The 25,855-nt window shown below is 42.2% G+C and overlaps 1 protein-coding gene across 1 annotated transcript in view; it reads right to left on the bottom strand.

Moving 5' to 3' along the window:
• LOC138958778 (cadherin-87A-like) overlaps nt 1-25,855 on the bottom strand; it is a 100,216-nt gene that overhangs the window by 32,386 nt on the left and 41,975 nt on the right. The window contains exons 13-26 of the mRNA XM_070330070.1: nt 24,398-24,595; nt 23,217-23,384; nt 21,878-22,051; nt 21,309-21,376; nt 20,490-20,748; nt 19,921-20,066; nt 17,667-17,745; nt 17,127-17,199; nt 16,117-16,298; nt 15,581-15,707; nt 13,643-13,791; nt 12,324-12,459; nt 4,276-4,530; nt 3,356-3,507 (exon numbers count right to left, since the gene is read on the bottom strand). Coding sequence (XP_070186171.1) covers nt 3,356-3,507; nt 4,276-4,530; nt 12,324-12,459; nt 13,643-13,791; nt 15,581-15,707; nt 16,117-16,298; nt 17,127-17,199; nt 17,667-17,745; nt 19,921-20,066; nt 20,490-20,748; nt 21,309-21,376; nt 21,878-22,051; nt 23,217-23,384; nt 24,398-24,595 — 2,166 coding nt within the window. The remainder of the gene's footprint in view (nt 1-3,355; nt 3,508-4,275; nt 4,531-12,323; nt 12,460-13,642; nt 13,792-15,580; nt 15,708-16,116; nt 16,299-17,126; nt 17,200-17,666; nt 17,746-19,920; nt 20,067-20,489; nt 20,749-21,308; nt 21,377-21,877; nt 22,052-23,216; nt 23,385-24,397; nt 24,596-25,855) is intronic.

Raw genomic sequence — 25,855 nt, 5'->3', positions numbered from 1 at the left:
TTTGAGCCCGGTCACTTTTATAGTTTCCGAGAAAAGCCCAACGTTAAGTTGTGTGTTGCCGAACAGAAAAGGCTAGTTATCTCCCTTGTTTTTCTGATAACGTTCGTAAAAGGCTACAGATGTAAATACTTTGATGTAAAGAATAATCCTACAAAGTTTCAATCACATCCGATGAACTTTGTCAAAGATATAAAATGTCTAATTTTTCCTTTGACGCTGACCTGTGACCTTGAAAAAGGTCAAAGGTCAATGAAACCATCGTTAAAGTGTAGAGGTCATTGGAGGTCACGACTAAACAAAATATGAGCCCGATCGCTTTGATAGTTTCCGAGAAAAGTCCAACGTTAAGGTGGTGTCTACGGACGGCCGGCCGGACGGCCGGCCGGACAGACTAACACTGACCGATTACATAGAGTCACTTTTTCTCAAGTGACTCAATAAAAACAAGCGATGAACAAGCAAACGATTAACAGACTAAAAAAACAAACAAAAATATACATACAAGCGAACATGACATATTATTGTCAAAGGCATAATGAAAACTGTATCAATCAAGCAAAAACGTGTGCAACTTCGAGGAAAGAAAAATTCTGTGAACTGAGGAATCAATGGAACAACTACGTTGCAAATAATAACAATGTAGCATTGTTACATAAGTCATGTTATGAAATTAATTAGGTACATGTATCTACTGAAACGTGTAAAAGGTAAAAATAAGGCATCAACAATATAAACATGTTCAGGCTAAGTGAGAACAAATGTGCCATGTATAAGGAATGAGAAATATCTGTCTTTAAAAGTCTTGGCATTGACGGAATGTCTGATACCGCTTGGAAGTGAATTCCAAAAATTAGTCCCCGAAAAGAGTAGGCTGGACTTAAAAAGATCTATACGAGGCCGAGGAGCATACATTTTTGAAGGGTCTCTTAAATTGTGGGAAGTGAATTGAGAAGAAAGAGGTGCAGGCGCTCTTCCAATTATGAGTTTATGCATCAAAACGCCTTTATTGTACATGAGTCTTGATTTAGGAGGAAGGATGTTTAGAAGTTTATAGTCTTCGTTGGAAACCGAGACTTGTAATAAAATAACTTTGATTGCTCTTTTATGTATACTAAATAAAGGTTTCAGAGTTTTTGCACTCGCACAATCCCAAAGTGTTGACGCATAATCAATGATTAATTGAATGTGAGCGTTAAAGAAAAGTTGCCTGGCATGCCTCTTCAAGAAGTGTTTTATTCTGGACAACAAGTAAAGCCTCTTGGAAAGTACTTTACATACTCCTGTAACGTGATCAGTCCACGATAAATTATTATCAAGAATAACACCTAGAACTTTGTGTTTATTAACTTCTTCAACAATGTGATTATCAATCGTTAAAGGTGGAAGTTTAGATTTTAAGTTTTGGCGTTTTTGTCTGGTGGTAATAAGCATGCTTTTTGTTTTGTCTGGATTAAGAGCCATGTGGTTTAATTCGGTCCACGCTAAAAGCTCGTTTACACTTTCTTGAAGTTGTTTTGACAATACCTTCACATTTGAGTGGGAAGTGTGAGCAGTGGTATCACCAGCAAAAAGTTCACAGTCAATGTGTATGTGTAGGGGAAGGTCATTAATGTAAATGGTGAAGAGAAGAGGGCCGAGTACAGATCCCTGAGGAATGCCGTAACCTATCGACTGCATGCTAGACATAGTTGGCGCACACAGCTTGTACTCGATCAGAAAGAAAAGACTTGATTAACGATATTGTATTATTTCTAAGGCCGTACAGTGCGAGTTTCCTAAGAAGTAGGTCATGATGAATCACATCAAATGCTTTAGCAAAGTCAACGAAGAGAGCAGCACATAATTTATCTTCGTTAATCTTGCTCAACCACTGATCAACTAGAGAAACAAGTGCTGTGTGGCATGAATGATGAGTTCTGAACCCCGACTGATTTGGGTGAAATAAAGCATTTTCGTTAAAATGTGACATAATAAACTTGTTAGTATGTTGTTCGAACGGCTTTGATAAAACCGATATAATAGATATTGGCCTGTAATTGGAGGGTTCTGTTTTAGCCCCTGACTTAAATAGTGGAATAACTTTAGCCTGCTTTAACACAACTGGAAAATAACACTTATCTATACAGAGATTATACAGGTACGTTAAAGAATCAGCAAGTACAGGGGCTGCTAATTTAAGAATCTTCCCGTCCAGACCATCAATTCCACGGGTTCCTGTTTGCTTGAGGTGCATGAGTGCATTACATACTTCTGTTACAGTAATAAATGGAATGTTTGATTGCGACATTATATTTTTAGATTCACAAAAATCTGTTAGAATCTTCAAATCATTTAAATGAGTTTTGTCTTCGGGAACGACTTTCTCAGCTATGTTAGAAAAATGTTTATTCAGTTCCTCGGAGGATATGTCTTTAACGACAGAGCATTTGGATGTTGATTGTTTATTTGTTAACTCATTTATTGCCTTCCACATTGACTTAGAATTTTGTTTTGATGATGTAAGTTCCTGAAAATACTTTTTCTTTTTCCATCGCTTCATAGATGTAACTTTGTTTCTCTGATCTCTATACTCATTTTCCAGCCCTCTTTTTTTCAAAATATCGCGATAATCCGCTGCCTCTTGCAACTCTTGATCAAACCATTTTGGTTTCAATTGATGCTTAACCCTCTGGGTTTTCAATGGAGCGTGTTTATTATAAACCTTTAAAAAAGCATCATGCCAATATCCAAAAGCTTCATCCGGATCAGTCAAATTATAAACATTTTCAAGTGGGGAGTGCAACAAATCCTCAAGAAAATCTTCCTTATTAAATTTTGAAAACGAACGATATGTTATTGTTTTATGACCAGCGTGAGGGACTTTTACACCTTTACGGGACCAGGTGACACACACGGGGTAATGGTCACTGCAGCCGTGTATTGGAACACAGACTTCAGCTATATGGTGTAAGTGAGATACGTATACATGGTCAATAAGCGTTTTTGAGGTGTTTGTTACCCTTGTGGGGGTTTGCACAACCTGATTTAAATTATAACATTCAAATATATCTAACCATACTTTATTTGGTTTAAGTAAATCAATGTTAAAATCACCAAGGATTACTGTTTCTTTTCCCTCGAGCGAGAGAGAGAGAGAGAGAGAGAGAGAGACAGAGAGACAGAGAGAGAGAGAGACAGACAGAGAGAGAGAGAGAGAGAGAGAGAGAGAGAGAGAGAGAGAGAGAGAGAGAGAGAGAGAGAGAGAGAGAGAGAGAGAGAGAGAGAGAGAGGGGGGGATAAACAAGCATAGTGACAAGACACAGACAAAAGCCAAAGATACGGACAAGGACGGCAACAGCAAAAGCCTGACACTCACTGGAATGAACTCTGGGCGGTTGTCGTTGAAATCGGTGACCGTGATGGTGATCTTGGCGGTAACGGAGCGACTGTCCTTTCTGGCTAGTACTGTCACTGAATGGACCAGGTCACCGGACTCATAGTCCAGCTGTTGGTTCAGGACCACCACACCTGCACACAATGAAAAACAGACTCATAATAATAATAATGATAATTACAATAATGATAATAAAGATAATGATTTTAATGACAATAATAATGGCACCTTTATAATGGTGCTTCCCTCATAACACATTACAATGCAAAACTATGGTTACAGGTACATATTAATAAAACAAATGCATCAAATTAATCTTCATCAAAGAAAAGAAAAGAGGAAAATTCATATCAATGTATGAAATTCTTTAAATCACAGCTGCCTGTTACTTTTTTTTTTAAATTCTAGTAAAATCTAATTTGTGTGTCATTGCATATAATATATCATGTGTGTAAGTAATGGTGTATGAATAAACCAACATTAAGACACTCACCAGTTTTAAATGTTTTTATTACAATTTTTGTTTTTTTAAAACAAAAAAATCAGAGAAAGCAAACAAAACACCACAAAACTAAAACAAACAAGAAATTCCTCCGAGGTAGGAAAAACACCCCCGTTGGTCAAAGGGAAATAACCATTCTCACTGCCACCAACTGAGAAGGTTATTCTATAAGTCCTTGTAGAATCTTAATCCACCAATAACTCCCTAACCGTGTGTTTGACTGGTCCCAATTTTTGTAAGGACCGTCTCAGGAATGTATAGAACCTGTTCACCAAGTTTGGTGACGATCGGTCCGTTCATTCTTGAGATCTATATGCGAACACAAACAAACAAACAAACACATGGACCGAATCCTATACACACCCCTATACCGGGGGTGTAACAAAAGACAAAAACATACCAGGGGTGGTACCACGCGAGTCTGTCTTGGTGATGATACTGAAGTAATCTCCAAGATCAGAGCCCGAGACTTCCTGGTAGTCTGTTAGAACGCTGCTGTCATCTGCTGGGTCTCGGGCCTGGAGGGTCATGATCTCTGTGCCCACAGGAGAGGATTCCAGAAGCAGCACTGAGTACTCTTGACTATCCTTGGTCCATGGCTGGTTAAAGTAGAGCTCCGTGTCGGGCTTCCCACTGATGGTGATGGTCACGCGAGCTGCAAAATAAATAAAATCATTTAAAAATTAAACATTGGATAAATTCAGGGGTGGGGACATAGCTAAATAAAAAACAGTTTGTAGCAATCCAGATGGGTTTGATCCAAGAGTTTCGTACAGAATTTATTTTCAAGTCTTCTAGGTGTCCTGTTTATATGCATGCATGTGATAAAGATCCCAAGCTTACAGTGAAAGTCTCAAAGATTAAAAAGTACGACAAGCATGCAGGGGAAGGAAAAACAGGCCAGCGGAACCAGTGCTGTATGCTATCCCCAGACAAAGCAGCCCACAATTTGCAAAGGAAATTCCCCAAGAACAAAAATTATATCTAAAACTACAATAAACAAACAAAATCTCAAAAGGTTGTTGCAAGTCTCTGCATTGTCAGTAAGGTGGTTGGTTGCAAGTTTGAAAATGATGGTCTGAATTATCAACTGCCTGTGTAAAAATCTTTTTTTTTCTCATTATAAAACTTTGAACACTCCAGGATATGCACCAAAGTGATGCAGCCTCTGTTATGCTACCCTTTCAAACAGTCTCAATCCTCAAGTTTTATTTCCAGTAACGGCACTTAAAAGGTATAAGTACTGTACCTTGATACTGCTGACAAGTATTATACACTCAACAACAACAAAACTAAATAGATAAAAAGCAAAAACTGCCCTGTTTCATTAACATTGGAGACACCTGTTTTTTTCCTAAATGCATTTTGCCACCAACAAACATTGTGAAGCATGAAGAAAAAGAACAAACAAGTCGCGTAAGGCGAAAATACAATATTTAGTCAAGTAGCTGCCATTTTTCAGCAAGACCGTATACTCGTAGCATCGTCAGTCCACCGCTCATGGCAAAGGCAGTGAAATTGACAAGAAGAGCGGGGTAGTAGTTGCGCTAAGAAGAATAGCACGCTTTTCTGTACCTCTCTTTGTTTTAACTTTCTGAGCGTGTTTTTAATCCAAACATATCATATCTATATGTTTTTGGAATCAGGAACCGACAAGGAATAAGATGAAAGTGTTTTTAAATTGATTTGGACAATTTAATTTTGATAATAATTTTTATATATTTAATTTTCAGAGCTTGTTTTTAATCCGAATATAACATATTTATATGTTTTTGGAATCAGCAAATGATGGAGAATAAGATAAACGTAAATTTGGATCGTTTTATAAATTTTTATTTTTTTTTACAATTTTCAGATTTTTAATGACCAAAGTCATTAATTAATTTTTAAGCCACCAAGCTGAAATGCAATACCGAACCCCGGGCTTTGTCGAAGATTACTTGACCAAAATTTCAACCAATTTGGTTGAAAAATGAGGGCGTGACAGTGCCGCCTCAACTTTCACGAAAAGCCGGATATGACGTCATCAAAGACATTTATCAAAAAAATGAAAAAAACGTTCGGGGATTTCATACCCAGGAACTCTCATGTCAAATTTCATAAAGATCGGTCCAGTAGTTTAGTCTGAATCGCTCTACACACACACACACACGCACACACACACACACGCACATACACCACGACCCTCGTTTCGATTCCCCCTCGATGTTAAAATATTTAGTCAAAACTTGACTAAATATAAAAAGAAAAGAAAGGTCATTACAGTGGAACCCCCCTTGTGAACCTAAAAAATCTGAGAAAATATAAAATTTCTAAAGTAAATTTTGATTTAATTAATATACTTACCAACTCACATAGATAGCAATAACTTCGTTTGGTTGCTAAGACATTGAAGCACTCTTACATGGTAACATGGGGAGATAACTCTAAACAAAAAAACCACCTGCCATATAAGGCATGGTCCGTGGTAGTTATCTCCCCTACCGGTGCCCGCGCATGCGCAGGCCGACTACCGGTAATACTCATTCCGTTCTGAAAACCCATAAACCTTCATACAAATTGCGGGGAAGGCTGGGAGGGAATTCAATATGTGAGTTGGTAAGTATATTAATTAAATCAAAATTTACTTTAGAAATTTTATATTAAATTACATATTCTTACGCAACTCACATAGATAGCAGATTGCTAATCTAGGTGGTGGGTAAAAAATGTACTCACAGTTAGCATCGTGAAAGCATCTGTCCCGCTGCCACCATAGCTGGCAGGCCAAATGTTCCATCCATGCGAGAACTTGCGATATCCCGCAAGTAAAAGTTCATGAACACATCCTCAGATGCCCAGTAGGCTGAGTCCATGACTTCTTGAAGACGGCTGGATCTTAAGACCGCCGAAGAAGATGCCCAGGCCCTAAGCTCATGAGTCCGGGCTGACCTGAGAGGAAGGACTGACTGCCCCCCCCCCCCCTTCTCTTTGCCACCAAAGGTAAGACTGTCTTACTAGGGTGGACACCCATCTCGCCAAGGTAGACTTAATTATGTCCCTCTCCCTCTTCGCATTGACTGAGAGGAAAAGAAGCTTTTGACTAGAGGATCTGATCGGATTAGAACGAGACAGGTATGCTCTCAGTGCTCTAACAGGACAGTTTGCAACATCTGGGTCTGAAGGAGCGAGAATGGAGCTCAAAGGTTTGATCTGGACTAACGGCGAGGGTTTGCCTGGTTTTTGGTTCTTCGCTAAGAACTTCGCGCAAAACCTGAGTATAACAGAACCGTCTTTTTCAAAAGAAATGTCGCGAGATGAGCCCGACAAAGCGTGAATTTCGCTACCACGTCTACCGGAAGCCAGCATGACGAGAAAAACTGTCTTTCGCGTAAGATTGGCTAGACTGGCAGAGCATAAGGGCTCAAAGTCTTGAGTTCTCAAAAATTCCAGCACTAGAGGCAGATCCCATGCTGGAATAGCGGATCTCGTTTTGTTGAAACGAAGGGACGCTCCCTTTAACACGCTAGTAATGAAACTTTCGCGTGATATAGAATGTCCTAGCTGTTTCAGCGTAACTGAAATCGCTGACCTACGGACTTTCAAAGAAGCTGGCGCAGCGCCCTGACTAGCGAGCCAGGACAAATGGTTTGCTATCTGAATAGAGTGAGGTGACGTAGGTTTCACTCCGTTAACCTTGCACCATTTCAGCCACGCCAACCAGTGAGAGGTATAAACCGACGATGTAGAACCTCTGTGAGACGCTTGAATCAAGTCGATAGTAGCGTCTGACGCACCTGATCTTTTCAATGATTCCCGCACAGAATCCAACCGTGGGGAATGCCCGATCGAGGCTGTATCAGATCGCCTCTTTTGAGATCTAGAGGAAGAGGCGGACCGTTTGACAGTCGCAGAAGGTCGGGGTACCAAGGTTGACCCGGCCAGTTTGGTGCCACTAGAACCAGAGATGGTCTTTCCATGTCTGCCTTTCGCAGGACCCTCCCTAGGAGGGGAATGGGAGGAAACGCGTAGGCGATCAGTCCGCTCCAAGAGATTTCCAGAGCATTGACTTCCCACGCTTCGGGATCTGGAAATGGAGAAACGTAAATCGGCAGACGGCGTGAGTACCGTGTGGCGAATAAGTCTATGGACGGCTTCTCCGCTTGAGCCCAGAGGCGAAGAAGCGCTTGATGCGTGATCGTCCACTCCGTGTGCACTATCTTGGAAGACCGACTCAGAGAGTCTGCCAAGACATTCAGCCTTCCCGGAAGGTACTTTGCTGACAAGACTACGCCGTGATTGTGACTCCACATCAAGATCTCGCATGCCCTGTGCGACAGAGGCAGAGAGCGAGACCCCCCTTGTCTGTTCAGATAGGACACCACTGTGGTGTTGTCGGAGTGAACTAGGATATGTCCCCCCTTGACAAAGGGTAGGAACTCCGTCAATGCTAATAAGACTGCTTCTAACTCCAGCTGATTTATGTGCCATTTGACTTGCGCCTGGTTCCAGAGACCAAAGGTCGTGTGACCTTCCAGGTGAGCCCCCCACCCCTCGAGAGAGGCATCTGTGAACAAGTGCCTCGAAGGCGGGGAAAGGACTATGGGAACTCCCTGCGAGAGCCAAGCTGTGACCAGCCACTGTTTGGTCGTCTCTATAAACCAGTCCTGAAGTGGGACTAGCGTCTCCCAGTCCTGAGACTGAGGGTCCCACCTGGAGTTCAGCGCCTCCTGAAAAGGGCGCTTGTGAAGCCTGCCCAAATGAGTCAGAGGAGCCAGCGATTCCATCTGGCCTGACCGAAGCCGTAGACAGAACCGCTGTGGCATTTATGTGATCCCGGATCTTGCTTATCCTCCTCTGTGTGGGCTGAACTGTCCATTCCACAGTGTTGAATACCATTCCCAGATACGTAAAGTTCTGGGAAGGTGTCAACTCGGACTTCTTGCCGTTGATCATGAAGCCTAGCTCCGCTGCCTCCTGCAACACGATCTGTGTGTGCCTGAGACACAGAGATTGCGCCTGATTCAGAATCAGCCAGTAGTCTAGGTACGTCCGTAGACGAACACCTTGACCTCTGATTAGCGCACAAAACTGGCGAACCACCATCGTAAAGATCCAGGGAGCCAGTGAAAGGCCGAAAGGAAGAGCCCTGAATTGAAAAATCCTGTTGCCCCAAACAAAGCGGAGCCACTTCCGGTCTGTTTGGTGCATCAGGATGTGGAAGTAAGCGTCGGAAAGATCTATGGAGGTGACCCAATCGCGTGGCCTGAGGGCCTGCCTCACTGAGGTGGGAGTCTCCATGGTAAACTTGATCTTTCTCAGAAAAAGATTTAGCTGAGAAAGATCCAGCACCGGACGCCATCCTCCCGAGGCTTTTGGAACGACAAACAGACGTCCGTAAAAGCCTGGGGAGGCATGGTCCCGAACTTCTTCCACTGCTTGCTTCTGAATGAGAAGTTCTACTTCGGCCTGAGCGGCCTCTCTGGCTTCCGATCTGGCCGGAAACCGAAAAGACGGAGGAGTTCTGGTCAATGGAGCCTTTTGAGAACTCCACAGAAGCCGGAACCCCGATCTGAGCACTCCTGCAATCCAGTGGTTGTTTGACTTTCTTAACCATGCTGGTAAAGCCCGAAAAAGGCCTCCCGCCACCGTAATCGTGGGGGGAGCAGGAGTGCTGAGATCGGGGGGGCATCATTGGGGGTTAGGTTTTCGACCTGACCCCCTCTTCCCGAAGGAAGGCTTGTTCTTGGGGTAAGGTCGCGACCGGTTCCCTCCTCGCGAAGCTGAACCCTTGCTCGGGTTGTGACCAGACTTGGAGGGCCCCGAGAAAGACTGGGCAGGAGGACCGCTGCGCTTTGCTTGTTGTTTCGAAAAAGCCAACTCTGAAAGCTTCGCAAACTGCAAATCTTTGTTTTGCTGAGTCTGCTTCTGAAGCGCATCCAGCGTGTCCTGTCCGAGTAGGGACCCTTGAAGGATCGGTGAGACTCGGAGCGAATCCTGAATGTTCTTGTCCTCTAGACGAGAGCCCGACAGCAGAGCTTCTCGACGCCAGAAGACGGTCTGCGCATACAACCTCGCAGACAAAGCCATTTGCTCTGCAGACACCCTCCCTAAGGTCGCAAAGAGAAGCGAGACGTCCTTAGGATCCGCATCGTGCCTGAACTCGAAAGGGTTCAGTGAGGATGTCACTGCTCGAGAGAGAGAACGAATCAACGTGTCAGTCAGAGACGATAATTCCAAAGCAGAGCGGCCGCATTAATTCCTCAACAGCAATGAGGTCTTTCTCCTTACAGACAGAAAGCCTATCCTTGCTGTAGCCATCTTGCCTAATGGAAGCAAGTTCCGGTGAAACCGGAAGTGATGCAGATGGTAAGGCAAAGGAGGAAATCAAAGGCCTGCTATAGGAAGCGAGACGAAGCTTCCGGTGAGTGGCCGCAGCAGGAAGCGCCGTACGACCGGAAGCAGCAAGCCAAGACTGAGCCTCTGCAGGAGCATCCCCATGAGCCGATAACAACGGAAGGGGAACATCGCTCTGAAACACTCTCGCAAGTTGATAGGCCACAGCAGGTGACTCTAAAAACTTGAAGCTCTCAGACCGCTCCTGTGAAGGGGCAAAGTCAGCAAAAGCCGATGGAGGAGGAGCAGCGGAAGTGGTTGCCGCAGACACCCCTTCCGAGAAGTAACGTGCAGTAACCTCTGCTGCCAAAGCCAACAAATGATGTAGCTTAGCCGGAAGTCGGCGAGAAGCTTGCTCATCTGCATCTGATGCTTCTTCCTCCATATCCTGTTCATCACCAACAGAAGCATCGTAACGATCGTCTGAGGGATGACCAGTGGAACCGATATCCGGTGAGGCAACTTGAGCCGAAACCGGAAACGGTTGTGAAAAATTTCCGGAAACCGGAAATCCGTGGATGGAATCACCATCCGTCTGTCCAATGCCAGCCGGAAGGCCGGGAAAGGAAGCGGATGTAGCCTGAGAAAGGCTAGCGGAAGCCGCGCCAGCGGAACCGGAAGCCACAGGCTGATGAATGACCCCCGCCAGCAGCGAAGTGCCAACAGCGGAAGTCAAACCTCTCCTGCCACCGGAAGCCGCCCCGACCTTAACGGAGTTGGCGGAACCAGCAGAGGACTGTATAGCATGAGCATCGACCAGCCCCAATAAATTGGAACCGGAAGATCCTGTAACCTGTCTGCCAGCAGCCGCCCCGACCTTAACGGAGTTGACGGAGCCAGCAGACACATGCCCTTCACATCCCATGCCCAGGACCGTGAAAACGGAGCCAGGTTGGTCTGTGGAAACACCCTTTCGATCAGTGTGCAATTCCGCCGAAACGGAAACTGACGTCAAAGGTTTGCGTACTTCGCCAAGAACACCCGGAGGTGCTGATGTCCTAGACTCAGACAAAAACTTGTCAAAAGATGAGTCCGACATATCCAACACCGTCGTTGGATCTGCGACCACGCCAGCGGACGTGACCGTCGCAGTCGGTTCAGAGCGAACCCGCGCAAGCGAGGAAACATTAGCAACACCCGAGGGAAGAGACAGAGCAGCATGTTGGGCTATTTGTCTTTCCGACGAGATCAATTCATGCACTTCTGTTTTGAAAGACGATAAAATCGCTAGCAAATCAGCTTTAGACAAAGATGAATCTGCGCTAGGCGCTTGCACTTTAGATGAAGGGGCCGAAACAGACGCGGCTGGTTTGTCAATCGAAACTGAAAACGATTCATCATTCCCCGGGTTGAAAACATTGACAGAAACGTTATCGGTAGGAGAAATTTTCTGAGTCCGAGACGGGGTGGTTGTAGCCACCTTAGCTTTGGATTGTGTTGCTTTGCCTGATTGAGAGCTAGGAGAGCACGCCTGTCTGGTTGAACTCCGAGTTCTTTCTCTCTCTTTCTCTTTCGGTTTGTCCGCCATATTGGATGACAAAAACGAACCAAAACATGAGATGCAAAACGTTCCAAACGGTTAAGAAAACGCGTCTCGGTAATAAAAATAAAAGGTCTCACCCAATGCTTGTAGAGATGAAGAGACAACAAAAGTGCTACCAAGGTCTGATGGTCTACCACCACCGTGAAAACCAACAGATAGAAAATGAAGACAGAGCGCAACAACACGTCCTGCTCCGCGTGTTGAAGAAGAAGGAATGAGTATTACCGGTAGTCGGCCTGCGCATGCGCGGGCACCGGTAGGGGAGATAACTACCACGGACCATGCCTTATATGGCAGGTGGGTTTTTTGTTTAGAGTTATCTCCCCATGTTACCATGTAAGAGTGCTTCAATGTCTTAGCAACCAAACGAAGTTATTGCTATCTATGTGAGTTGAGTAAGAATATGTAATTTAATCAGGTCTTAAACAGGAGGGAGTCTCAAAATGGGGAACATTTTACAGAGGCTATGAATGCCAAGTCTGCAAAAAAAAAGGTCTCTATTTTCTAAGTACAATAAAATAAATACTCACATGTTGCCCTTTTGATGCCATCCTGCTGGTTGACGTCCTCCACCATAACCTGAAAGGACATTTCCACCACGTATGTCCGGTCCAGTCCAAAGCCAACGCTGATCACACCTGAGCTCTGGTCTATCGTAAATGCTTTCTGTAACAATGAATCACAGCAAAACTCTATAGGTCAGTGTACACTATCATCACCCACACCATCAACACCACTGTGCACAACAATGACGATGACATCATCATCATCATTCAAACTCCCACATAATCATCTACCAAAAAGACAAGTGACAGTTCACAGATTAAAAATCAAAAATAATGCTCTTCACTGTGACCCTAAGTAGATGAAATCCAACTTCAAAAGTGTGTGTGTGTGTGTGTGTGTGTGTGTGTGTGTGTGTGTGTGTGTGTGTGTGTGTGTGTGTGTGTGTGTGCAAGTGTGTGTGTGCGTGCAAGCGTGTGTGTGTGTGTGTAAGTGTGTGTGTGTGTGTGTGTGTAAGTGTGTGTAAGTGTGTGTGTGTGTGTGTGTGTGTGTGTGTGTGCGTGTGCATGTGCATGTGTTTGAGCATCCATGCAGGCATGTCTGCTTTAACATGAATTAACAAGTCGCGTGAAGCGATATAAAAACATTTTGTCAGTCGTTATCGAACGATAAAGATCAATAACCAAATAAACAGTCATTGCTGAGACTACCTTCAGATAGTCTCGACTAACCCGACGACCGAGGCGGGTGATGCCCGTGTCCGCAAAGCATGTGATCGTGGAACTTACTGAACCTTTTTTTCTTCCATTCTGAGCACATTTTTAGAATAAACATGACATATCTATATATTCTTAAATTCAGGAGAAGCTGAAGAATACAATGCGATCATGTTTTAATCTTTAATGGAAAATTAGATTTTAATAACAACTTTAAAGAGCAAACTAATTAACTAATTTTTAAGCTTCCAAGCTGAAATGCAATCCCATAGTCCGGACTTTGTCTGAGATTGCTTGACCAACTTTTCAATCAATTTGGTTGAAAAATGAGGGCGTGACAGTTCGACCTCATCTTTCACTAAAAGCCGGATATGACGTCATCAACGATATTCATCCAAAAAATGAAAAAAATGTCTGGGGATATCATAGCCAGGAACTCTCATGTGAAGTTTCATGAAGATCGATTCAGTAGTTTTCTCGGAATCGTTCTACACGCACACACCGTGTGATACACACACACATACACCACGACCCTCGTCTCGATTCCCAGTCTATGTTAAAACATTCAGACAATACTTGACTAAATCAGGAAATGTAAAAAGATGTTATTAAGTAAAAAAAAAACTTACCCTGAAATCGTAAGGGATCACAGACCCAACCTGCGATCCCGCCTTGTTGATGGCAATGATAGAGCTGGCACTGATGGAGTACTGTAGTGAGCTTCCCTGGTCCGGATCTGTGGCTGTCACTCTCAGAACAGATGTACCTACGGCACTTGCTGCAGACACAAATAGAGAAAATATTGTTCTACAGTCGAACCTGCTCTAGCAACCACCTCTGCATGACAACCACCTGCCCATTTAAATGTGTTTTTTTCTCGATATAATTCACATTTTAACAGTAAACATCTGTCTATAACAACCACTGTTTAAACAAGAACATTTAATTTTCAAATTTAAAAAAGGATGAAAGAAGAAGACCTGAAAAAGTAAAATAGTATTGTTTGAAGACCCAGAGGACAATAGGTCACTTGGACTGGGACTGGGATTTAAAATATGTATAGTTCTGACTGTTCTGGCTACAAAGACATTCTGTTTGTCAGAAGACCTCCATCATGTCAAAATTAGCAGACGGTTGACCAGCCAAGGGTCAGACAAATGCACAAGATTAAAATGTATGCATCAGTGACCGAGGGCCGAGCACAACACTGGTAAAACTTTTATCTTTTCCCAATACAGTCGAACTCGCTTAAGACGAATCACTGGGGATCGGAAAAAAAGTTCGTCTTAACCAAAATTCGTATTAAGAAAATTGATTGATTTTATTTTATTATTTTTTTTTTTAAGTCTTGTACATTTTATAGTGTTTCAATTTGTTTCTTTCGCAACTTTCATGCTGCTTCACGTTTAGACAATAAAGTGACATATTCAGTTACATGTTCATGTGTGTCTCATGTTGAGTGATGATTGTTGAGTTTGAGTGAGAGTGAGCACACAGATGTTTCATCCAGTTCGGCAGTTGTTATGTTTTTGGTCACACACACGCACACACTGACACTGTCCACATTCGCGGTGTTCCTATCATTTGTCCGGAATCACTTACCTTGGCGACGGGTAGCAAACCTTGGCCAATTTAGTTTTTTTGTTTTTTGTTGCAACATGATGTTCAAATCCAAATCGAAAGCACTGACTGACTGATAAACTATCGCGAACCGGCGAACGCAAACGTTGAGAGTGTGGTTTCCCTTGTCCAAGGGAAACCACTCTGGCATCTATATTTTTTGGCAATGGCGTCCGTTCAAAACATTGATGTTTCGTTTTTGGTATTCGCGAAGGAAATAAACGTCAGTCAGTCATTCATGTTCAGTGTCTGAGCTATCAATCACTTTGATTCTAAATTTGAAATTGTTTTGTGAGTACAGTGTAATCAGTTTAACTTTATTCAGTGATCGGTTGAGCAATGGTTCAAGCAGTCGACGCAAGGGAAGACTTTGACACATGTATTCAAACTTCTCAAATTCCCATGATATGTCGATCTCGGGACGAGTTTAAAGATTTCGTCATGCTTGGGAATCCAAAAAGTGCTCGTTATAAGCATAAATTCGTTATAAAGAATTCGTTTTAAGCATTTTTTTTAAGCATGAAGAAAGAGGTATTCAGTTGGGAACTTAAAACTAATACGTTATAAGTCAAAATTCGTAACTAGCGTGTTCGTTTTAAGTGGGTTCGACTGTACCTAACATTCACTGGTAAAACATTTTTATCATTTCTCAAAACATAACATTCAATGGTAAAACATTTGTGTCCTTTCTCAAAACATAACATTCAATGGTAAAACATTTGTGTCCTTTCTCAAAACATAACATTCAATGGTAAAACATTTGTGTCCTTTCTCAAAACATAACATTCACTGGTAAAACATTTGTGTCATTTCTCAAAACATAACATTCACTGGTAAAACATTTGTGTCATTTCTCAAAACCTAACATTCACTGGTAAAACATTTGTGTCATTTCTCAAAACCTAACATTCACTGGTAAAACTGCTTTATCTTTTCTCAAAACTTACATTCATCAACAATTTTGTTGTAGAGTGAGTCCAGGAAGCGAGGGGGCTTGTTGTTTGCGTCCGTTACAGTGACTGTCATGAAAGCTGTCGCTGAGTGCTGTGGGCTGCCCCCGTCCACGGCAATTATCTGTCATCACAAGCCAAAACCACACTGCAACTCAAACTATTTCAAGGGCCAACGTTCCCTGCCAATGAACTCATCACGCTAATGGTACGGGGTGGCATAAGCCAGAGACTTCTAGTCTTACTTAATGGGTTCTAATATGATATTCAAAGTTCTGCTCACTACAGCGAGGACATTTAAGTAGTGTTCTAACGTATCACTACACCAATATTTAGGGTATATCAAGGCATAATCAGTATTTTTCTGGTAGGTCTGGACTGCTGGAAAAGGATTTGTGTTGACAAACTCTATTGAAATTACACTCATTTTTGTATTTCTCAACCACGCTCCAGTTAGCAGTAGCACACACAAAACAAAGAAATAGAAAGAAAAGAAGAGAGGAAAAGAAAGAAAGAAAAACAGGCAATCTTACCTCAACTGTAATTGGGGAATTTCCAATTTCATCATAATCCAAACTGGGGTTGTTGGAAATGAGCACAATTCCGTCTCTCGTGACTTCAAAACTATCCCTGCCTCCAGTACCAATTCGGTAGGTAATTTCTCCATTGCTTCCAAAATCGCTGTCTGTTGCAGAAACCGTGAGAACTGAGGTACCTGCAAAGTCAAACATTCAAATGCATGAGCGCCTGAACAAAATGGTGGCCCACAAAATGTAAAGTCAAGAACAAGACAAACACAATATCTTCTCCTCCTGTGACTTACCTTTTGTAATTACTGTGAGTAACAAAAAAGCTTCAGTAACAGAACACAGCATTTTCACAACACAATGCAAGGTAATTTCATATAGTGTTTTGAGGTTATACCCTGACACAAATTCAGCTGCTTTTACCCCGAGAAAAGCAACTGCAATATAATAATATTATAAATAATAATCAACACTTATGAATCGCCCCTTCTCACCAGACCTCGCGGCGATGTACAATAGCAAAAAACTTCAACACACACACACACACACGATTGACATCAATATACAGAACAGCGCTCCACTTTTTTTCTTCTGTAAATGTGTGTTCATGTTTTCCAAGCCCTTACACAGTAACTTTTGCTGTGAACTTGGAATCTTTCATCACTCGGGAAAATTTAAAGTTTTCATAGTTTGACATGAACTCCAGCCTGCTGTGACCTTCAAACTTGACGACGGTCAACAAGACTTTGGTCATGTCTAGGGAGCACTGAACCCTGGAAGTGTGATCTGTTGAAGTTCAAAGATCTAATTTCAATAAAATCCGAGAAAACCCTTAACAATCAAGTTTTTTTTACAGACAGACTGGGGCTGCCCTGCTGACCTACCCATACATCAAACACTACTGAATACAAAGATTCAGTGATGACTCATGCAAGTCAAACATTAGCTAAAAACTTTCTGAAAATTGGTTAAAATTATATGCATTGATATAATAAAAAGAGGCTTATAAAACACACCTGGAGCTTCCGCTTCTGAGACTGTTTTGGAGTATTGCGTAGGCATGAATATAGGGGTGTGGTTGTTTTCATCCTGGAACAAAAAATATTACATTGAAATGCCTGGAGTGAAGGTTAATATGTAGGGCTAGAAAAGAACTAGAATTAAAAAGGTGCAGTTGCACACAAGCACATATATATACAATTTTGAGATTCATCCCTGTAGATGCATGCTCAAGCACACACACATTCTCTCTCTCACACACACACACACACACACACACACACATGTACTCACACACACACACACATGTACACACACACCCGCTCTTACTGCTGGGCACACTTCCTGGCTTACACCATACCCTGTTCATGACATTTATCACCTGCACGGACCTAAAGAAATGTTAATTATTAAGTCCATGATTTGGTGGCTCTCTTTTGACAAATGCTTGATTCAGTTGATCGTATACTTTGTGTGAAAATGAACACACTAACTAACCAATCTAGAGATCTGCAGTGAACTCATGTGACAAATAACAATCAGAAAGTACAACTTACCACAACAGTGACAGTGATAACACTTGTTGTAGTCTCTGGAGGATTACCGTTGTCAGAGGCCTCGATGTTCAGTCTGTAGCTGTATACACAAACAACAAATTCAGTCCATGGCGAGCACACAAAAATAATTCCCTATTTAAAGTTACAACTATACAAGGATTACCTCCCTTCTAATACCCCCACCTCCCCCCCCCCCCCCCCCCCCAGATTGAATGCAGATTTAATTGGATCTACTCTGTCAAGTCAAAATGACTCGCACTGCCGAATTAAGAATTTGGAATCTTCATGAAATGCTTCCGTCTGAGGGCTCTTGTGATGCTGACTTACAAACAAGAGGAGAAAAAAAAGTGAACCATCATGTCTATGCAGGGGCGGATCAGTTGCTTTGTAAGGGGGGGTGCACTTTGAATCGAAAGTGAATGTGATGGGCGCGAAGAAGAAAAATGGTGCCATCTGGTGCCATTTGAACTTAGAAATGGTCATAGAATCAGCTTTCCAATTTTATTTTATTTTTTTTGCTGGAGGGGGGGGGTGCACCTGCACCCTGTGCACCCCCCCCCCCCCTCATCCGCCCCTGCTATGAGATCAATTGTCTGCATTGCTAACTTGAATATATGACCCCTCTGATCGGAAGAAGTCTCACTTTAAAGAAAGGACACATTCCCTTGTTCTGATGTGTACAATACATTACAATCCTGCAATATTACTGCCATGAGTGGACGCTTGCAATGTTGGGACACATTTGGCTGGTACGTATCATGAGTGTCAGTTCTTATGACAGATGACATTTTACTAAGTGACAAATGTACATTTCCTGTTAATTTACAGTGGAATCCCCCGTTTTAACTAATTTCAGACCCACCAATTTAAGTCGCCTTCCCTTTTAAGACGCAGTTAAAACTTAGCTGTTCTGTTCATAACCTCTGTAAATTTACCACCAGTTTTAAGACTCCCTCTTTTTAAGACCAGATTTGTGAAGGTCTTAAAAGGGGGGTGCCTCTCTATCTATGCCGTGAGAAGACAGTTCCAAAGTCAGGGCTCCCCAAACTGCATGTCCCTGCATCCTATACACACTATAAACCGGAGAGAAAAAAACGTACTAGAAATTCTTGGAGGAGGTCCTGCTATGCACTGAACTTAAAAACAGCAGGTCCCGGGATGCAATAACTTAATGATAACATGCGCAAGGTAAGAACTTATATGTAATCGCCTTCTAGTTTCCATACAGAATGAACAAGAATGTATACTTACAGTGGAGTCCAGCTATAACGAACCTGGGTATAACGAAATCACGCTTTTAACGAACTGCCATTGATTTCCCGGCAGACAGCCTTCTATTTCTTACTTGTTACTTTCCGGCTACAACGAACCTTTTGAACTCATTTGCATAACGAACCCCTCTTATAACAAACACGTTTTCATCGCCCCAGAGCCGTTTTGTCTCTAAAAGTCACAAGGCTACAACGAACTGATGTCAATAATTGTCTCCAAAGACAAAAATACACAAACACAAGTAAAAGTATACCGGTAACAAACGGTCGAAGAATGAAAATAAGCCGCACATCAAAGGAAGAATACAGAGTGGAAATATGTGTGCACTGTGTGTGGGGCGAGATCAAAGGCAGGTCCATTGTGATGCCTTGTTTATAGACACTGACCTTCTTCCCAGGGGTCAATGACCCAGTTTTAGCTATGAGAGGTGGTTCCCCTGTCATATCTGAGAGAGGAAACACTTCCTGCACCGGGGTCAGTGACCGAGTTTAACCTATGGGGCGGTCTCTTTGATGTCTTGAGAGGAAACATGGCCAGGGTAGTACCTAGTAGCTGAAACATGCATTATCACAAGTTGTTTGACTGGTACTCAGGCGGTCTCTTTGCTTTTTTTCGTATTTTGATACAAAATACACTCGAGGAAAAAAGTCCCTCGAGATTCGTTGTACCCGGACTCCACTGTAGTTGCATTTTGAAGATGAGAAAATGTTTTGCCTGACGTGAATTTATGGAGTTAATTTAATCAATATAGCAAATAACGCTTTCATGAAAGTCTCACAGAACATTCAAAAGTCCTCCTAGATTTGGGACACTCTAAAGTTCCGACAAGGGGTCCAAGGACCTCCCAAATATTATAACTGGGGGTCCCGGGACCCTGTAGGCGAAGCATCTGAGGGGAGCCCTGAATGTGGGGATATTTTTGACTGGTACCGGGAGTGGCAGCTCCCATTTCAGGTGACACCTTACTACATGACAAACTTACATTCCCTTTTGCTCTGGGGTGTTTTCGTAGTTCAAACCTTCTCTCAGCGTCAACACTCCTGTGACTCTATCCAACACGAAGGAATTGGTATTGGTATTTCCGCTGACAATCCTGTAGGTGATGTTAGTGTCTGATGGATCAGTTGCCTGAAACAAAAGAATACAATGTAGTTGAAATGTATCTGTGTGTGTGTGTATATGTGTGTGTATGTGTGTGTATGTGTGTGTGTGTGTGTGTGTGTGCGCATGTGTGTGCGTGTGTGCATGCGTGCGCGTGTGTGTGTGTATGTGTGTGTGGTGTGTGTACTGTGAAGTAAGTAAGTGTGTGTGTGTGTGTGTGTGTGTGTGTGTGTGTGTGTGTGTGTGTGTGTGTGTGTGTGTGTGTGTGTGTGTGCACATGAATGCCCTGCAAAAAAACAAAAAAAACCGGCTGCTATACCTTCCAATCCCTTCTTCTACTTGTAACTTTGGCGCACAATGTACAGTACAGCAATTAAATCAAAGAGAGACAAACAGACATAAGTTACAAGAAAAACAAAATCAATGTACTGAGTGCATATTTCCACTTACAGTTACTCTGACAGTACTCTCAAACTGCAAACTGTTTTCAGTGACCCGGGCATTGTACGTAGGCAGAGTAAATTCAGGTCCAACGTCATTGTAGTCGATGACACGAACTCGCACCAACGCCTGAGAAGACTTGGATGCCTGTGTCGAGTCGTTTCCGCCTCTATCCAGGGCCAAAGCCAGGAAGGAGTATTCTGTCTGTTGTTCATAATCAAGTCTTCCCATCAAATGGATCACGCCTGATGTAGGATTGATGTAAAACCTGGCAAAAAACACAGGACAAAAGAAGCATAAGGGGTGCTTCAAATGACTCTGCAACAAAAATGACACATTGGTTGCACATATCAATTGCACATTTAAGAGTACCAAGCATACAAGTGGTTACCTGCACATACAGTGGCAGGCTTCAGATTGGGAGAAAATAACAACGACAGAGGTCAGTTGACCCCCTAAACATGGGACGTAGCACGAAGAGCAAACCAACACGTGGGTTAGGGTTGCTGGGGGACACCCCCTCCTCCCCATCCCCCTGTATTAAGACCACCCCTCGTATAAGACCCTACCTAGTTCCACATTGTCTGTTATAATGTCTGTAAATTCACTTTCATTTAAGACCACCCCTCATATAAGACCCTAGCTAGTTCCACATTTTCTGTTATACTTATAATGTCTGTAAATTCACTTTCATTTCAAGGTTATCTCTCTTTTTTAAGACCGGCCACATGTTCTCACTTTAGGGGGATCTTAAAATGGGGGGATTCCACCTGACAACACATAATTGTTATGTAGATTTGGTAGTGTAGATTTCCCACATGTACTTACAAGGATCTTGCTCGGTCTTCCAGTCTGTACACAATAGCTCCATTCAACCCTGTATCTGCATCCACAGCCTGAAATTAAAGAAATCTTGCATACCTTAAACGGCCTGACACACTGCTTCTGATGACAAGAATGATGTTTGAATAGATATACTTGAAGAAACCTTCAATTCTTTAGATCGTTTGCTTTTTTCTTTGTTTATGTATTTTTGAAAAGTGTTATATTTCGTCATATCTCTTTTAACATTGTTGTGACGTAAATACATTTATGGTTACCAACCTAATATCGGATATAATTTTTATACATTGCACCATAATTTCACAGACTCTTGTCTTCCTAAGTGACAAAACTGTTGACATGCTAAATCATTACATAGTACTCTTTTTCTTTCGTCAAGATGTATTTTAGTTTAACGACGGAAAGCTTCAAGGAAGATGACCAAAAAATGACGCTTCTCTATAACAAGTACCACTGTTTATAAAAGACACCTCTTGGCCACAAACACTTTTTCGTACAGTTTCTCAGCACTTATGAACTGTTGTGTCCAAAGATTTTTGTTGTCTCAAACTCACCGAGACTCGGGCAATACTGGTGAAATTCGGAGCATTCTCGCTGACAGATGTCTCATAGTCTGGGGGACTAAACTGGGGGAAGTTGTCATTTACGTCTTCCAGAGTCACTATAACCATGGCAGTGCTGGTTTTAGTACCTCTCGTGCCATTCTGCAGGTACTCAACTGCTCTCAGCTGGTGGAAAGAAAACAATAATAACATTGCAGCTCAACTGGCTCAAAACTTCATCAATGACACTGAAAACTAGAATGACGTAATCCACATAATGATCACTATCTTGATGCAAATCAGCTTAACACTTTTATCCACCTTCATTCATCTTCTTCTTCAGCGTTCAGCGGTTAAAGAGAGGCTTTATCCAGCTAAAGGGACAAATCAGGTTCAGCTATACACTTACCAGCATAAAACTATGCTGAGCATAAATGAACTGCCACCAAAGCTTATTATATCAAGTTTAAGAGGCCATTCATGAATTTATTTGACACATAAATTCAAATGTCTCTCCTTCAAGTACCCACTTTTAAGTACTCTTTTCAAATAAAGGACTGCTAAAAAAAAACATCTACCTCAACCGCTGCTGTCTTCTAGACAATAACAAGAAGAGCAAACGCTCGATCGAGTCACTTTCGCAGTTCTGAATATTATATGAGGCATCAGATGGACAGGAAGAAATTGCTATTCACAACACAATGAGTCACGTTCACATAAAATTTGAGCCCGGTCACTTTTATAGTTTCCGAGAAAAGCCCAACGTTAAGTTGTGTGTTGCCGAACAGAAAAGGCTAGTTATCTCCCTTGTTTTTCTGATAACGTTCGTAAAAGGCTACAGATGTAAATACTTTGATGTAAAGAATAATCCTACAAAGTTTCAATCACATCCGATGAACTTTGTCAAAGATATAAAATGTCTAATTTTTCCTTTGACGCTGACCTATGACCTTGAAAAAGGTCAAAGGTCAACGAAACCATCGTTAAAGTGTAGAGGTCATTGGAGGTCACGACTAAACAAAATATGAGCCCGATCGCTTTGATAGTTTCCGAGAAAAGTCCAACGTTAAGGTGGTGTCTACGGACGGCCGGCCGGCCGGACAGACTAACACTGACCGATTACATAGAGTCACTTTTTCTCAAGTGACTCAAAAATAATACATTAACTGATAGTGAACAAACATGCAATAAACATATAATTATAAGACTCACACTCACAATCACATCGGCACACAGTAGGACATGTGAACAGACACACAGTCACACAGTCCGACACACACAGACACTGTAAATGCATTTGAAGAAATCCCCCAAGTACCTCAGATACTTACAAAAACAACAGTGTTCTCACCTGAACATTCTGTGTATGATAACTGGGAGTTTCATAGTCCATGTATTGAAAGTTGTTAACTGTCAGGTAGAAATTTTGCTCGCCTGACACCAGGCTGTTTGGTGTGAAACCGAATGCACCAGACTGTGACTGCGAGACTATTTCCATTTTGTACCGAGCATTTGTGGGCTGAAAACAACAAGCATGTACTTGCATGAATACCAAAGACAACAAGAAAAGCAAATGCTTATACGACTCGTCATTTGTAAATTGTAATGAATTACAGTGGAGCCCCCCTTTTAAGACCCTTGATTGCAGACTCTCTTTTCTCAGATTTATAACCTCTGTAAATTACCTCCTTTTTAAAACCTGATATTATCTTCTTTGAGGTCGTAAAGGGGGGGGGGGGGGGGTGTTCCACTGTATGTGAATCAAAAAATAGCTTTCGTTGTACTAGCTTCATCAAATAATGTTCAAGAGAACGCTCACTTCCTACTAATTGACCCAAACTTGGGCCTAATGGGACCTGTATCAATCCATTTAGGTATCCAATCCTAAGAATATCCCACCTGTACAAACATGCTCCATGCCCATCCCCCTTCTCACTACCATTACTATACTCAACAATACCTCCACATTTTGAAAAAAAGAAAGAGAACTTTTTTAAATTTGTTTTAATGAAACCGCAATAATGCCTTTTCTTGGCCACGTTGCAGTACTTGGTACAGAGCTTGTCAAGACAAATATGTGTAGTCAGACACTTGAGTGACCTCATTTCTAACACTATGACATCATAACTTGATGTCATCACAGGGATGGCCAAATCGAACAAATTCAACTCATCAGTCGGGCAAGTAACTTCAAGAAAGTCAGTTTTCTTTCCCTCCCATCCCAAAAGCAGTGTTTGGAATTGACTGACGCATCCCGGAAGAATTCTTCCATAAATTCATGTCATATGTGAAAGATGTCATCGCTTCGAATGAATTAACATCTCTGTATTTTGCAGACACTCGGTCTTTACTTGCAAATGACCCTCACCGGCAACAAAGACTAGTTAAGCGTATATCGATGCACATAATAATGCTTAAAGGCTCCTTCCTTTTTTTAAGACCTGATTTTCTCAAATTTGTGGAGATGTTAATAGGGGCATTCCACTTTACTGTTTGGGAAAATAGCTAGCACAGTCACTGTCAGCCTCTAACCTCATCAGGGTCATTGACTTCAATGCGAAGGTTGGGAATCTGAACAGAAGCGTTCACTCGATTCATCTCTTTCACAGTGACAGTGTAGGTGCTTTCTGTGAATGTTGGAGGATTGTCGTTTCTATCCTGAATGTTGACCCTGAATGTCTGCGTTGCTGTCGCGCTGGTGAGAGTCCCATCATCTGTAACCTCTGTGGCCTGTTAAACCAAAAGTACAGAAAATTGACTGCAATATGAAAAAACTCATCTCCTCTCCTCCCCTGCCTTCCAGTAGCGAGCACACGCAAGAACGCATGCATGCACGCACAAACACGCACACCCACAGACACACACACACAAACTCTCTCACACATAAACTCACAATCACATATGCAGATTACAAAACTGCATGTACCAAAAACAAATTACAACTGAAGAAAAAAATAAAGACACAAATTAAGAGAGAAAGATAGCAACAGTCAGTAACAGCAGTAAAGCCACTGAACAAAACAAAAATCAGACAACTTTTAACAAAAAGAAAGGAACAAAAACAACTATCCACAATAGACGATTTTCGAAAACAACTGTCCGTGGTGGAAGAGTTGCGACCTCAGGGTTCCTGCAGGGCAGAGCTGATACAATTCAATGAGTTTTCAAGGACATTTCCAGGACCAAAAAATGCTTTTCAAGGACATGATTTTCCCCAAATTAATGCAAAGCACCAAGCTTACCTTCAGTTTTTCAAGTCTGCAAACTATTAGTCATTCCGTAGTTGTTTCCCTTGCCAACTTCCGGGAAGGGAAGCAACTACGGGTGACTAGTAATAGTTAGTTCGTCTGCTTTCGTTTTCACTCGATCTTTTATTCTCCCAAAATGTGTGTACTGTATTTGACGAAAAAAAAGGGGGTTGCATTTTTTTTTAAATAAGACAAGCTGCTGACGAAATGTATAGGCAACAATTTGGAAAAATCAAGTACTTTTCAATGACTATTTAACAAAACTCTATTTTCAAGCACTTTTCAAGGCCTGGAAAAGGTTTTCCAATTTTCAAGGAGTTTTCCAGGGTTCAAGGACTCTGTACGAACCCTGCGACCTGCTAACTGCAGACAAACCGGAAACACATGGTTGATACAATTGTTGCCAATAACTAACTTCGATGTGTATGTTATGCAGTGTCAAATCAATATAATGCCTTTCTTTCTAAAAATCTGCATATTGGATCCACGATTCACTTGATTGACTCCAGCGATCATTAACCACGCGTGTCATTTTCACACCGCTGCCATGACCTCGACCTCAAGCAAAACTCACGTGACCTCATTAGTCAGGAAAAACACTGGCGTTGTCGGCTAACACATGGGGCAAGCGATCCAGCATTGCCGCAGCAAATCGTTAACTGCAATGTGTATATTTTCCAAAGACATTGGGTCACATCGAGTTGACACTGCATAATAAACACATCAGAGCCAGTTATTAGCT

The sequence above is a fragment of the Littorina saxatilis genome, linkage group LG2 (assembly GCF_037325665.1).
Source record: "Littorina saxatilis isolate snail1 linkage group LG2, US_GU_Lsax_2.0, whole genome shotgun sequence".
Taxonomy (NCBI): domain Eukaryota; kingdom Metazoa; phylum Mollusca; class Gastropoda; order Littorinimorpha; family Littorinidae; genus Littorina; species Littorina saxatilis.
Note: the sequence above shows the minus strand (reverse complement) of the source record. Positions and strands in the feature narration are given on the sequence as shown.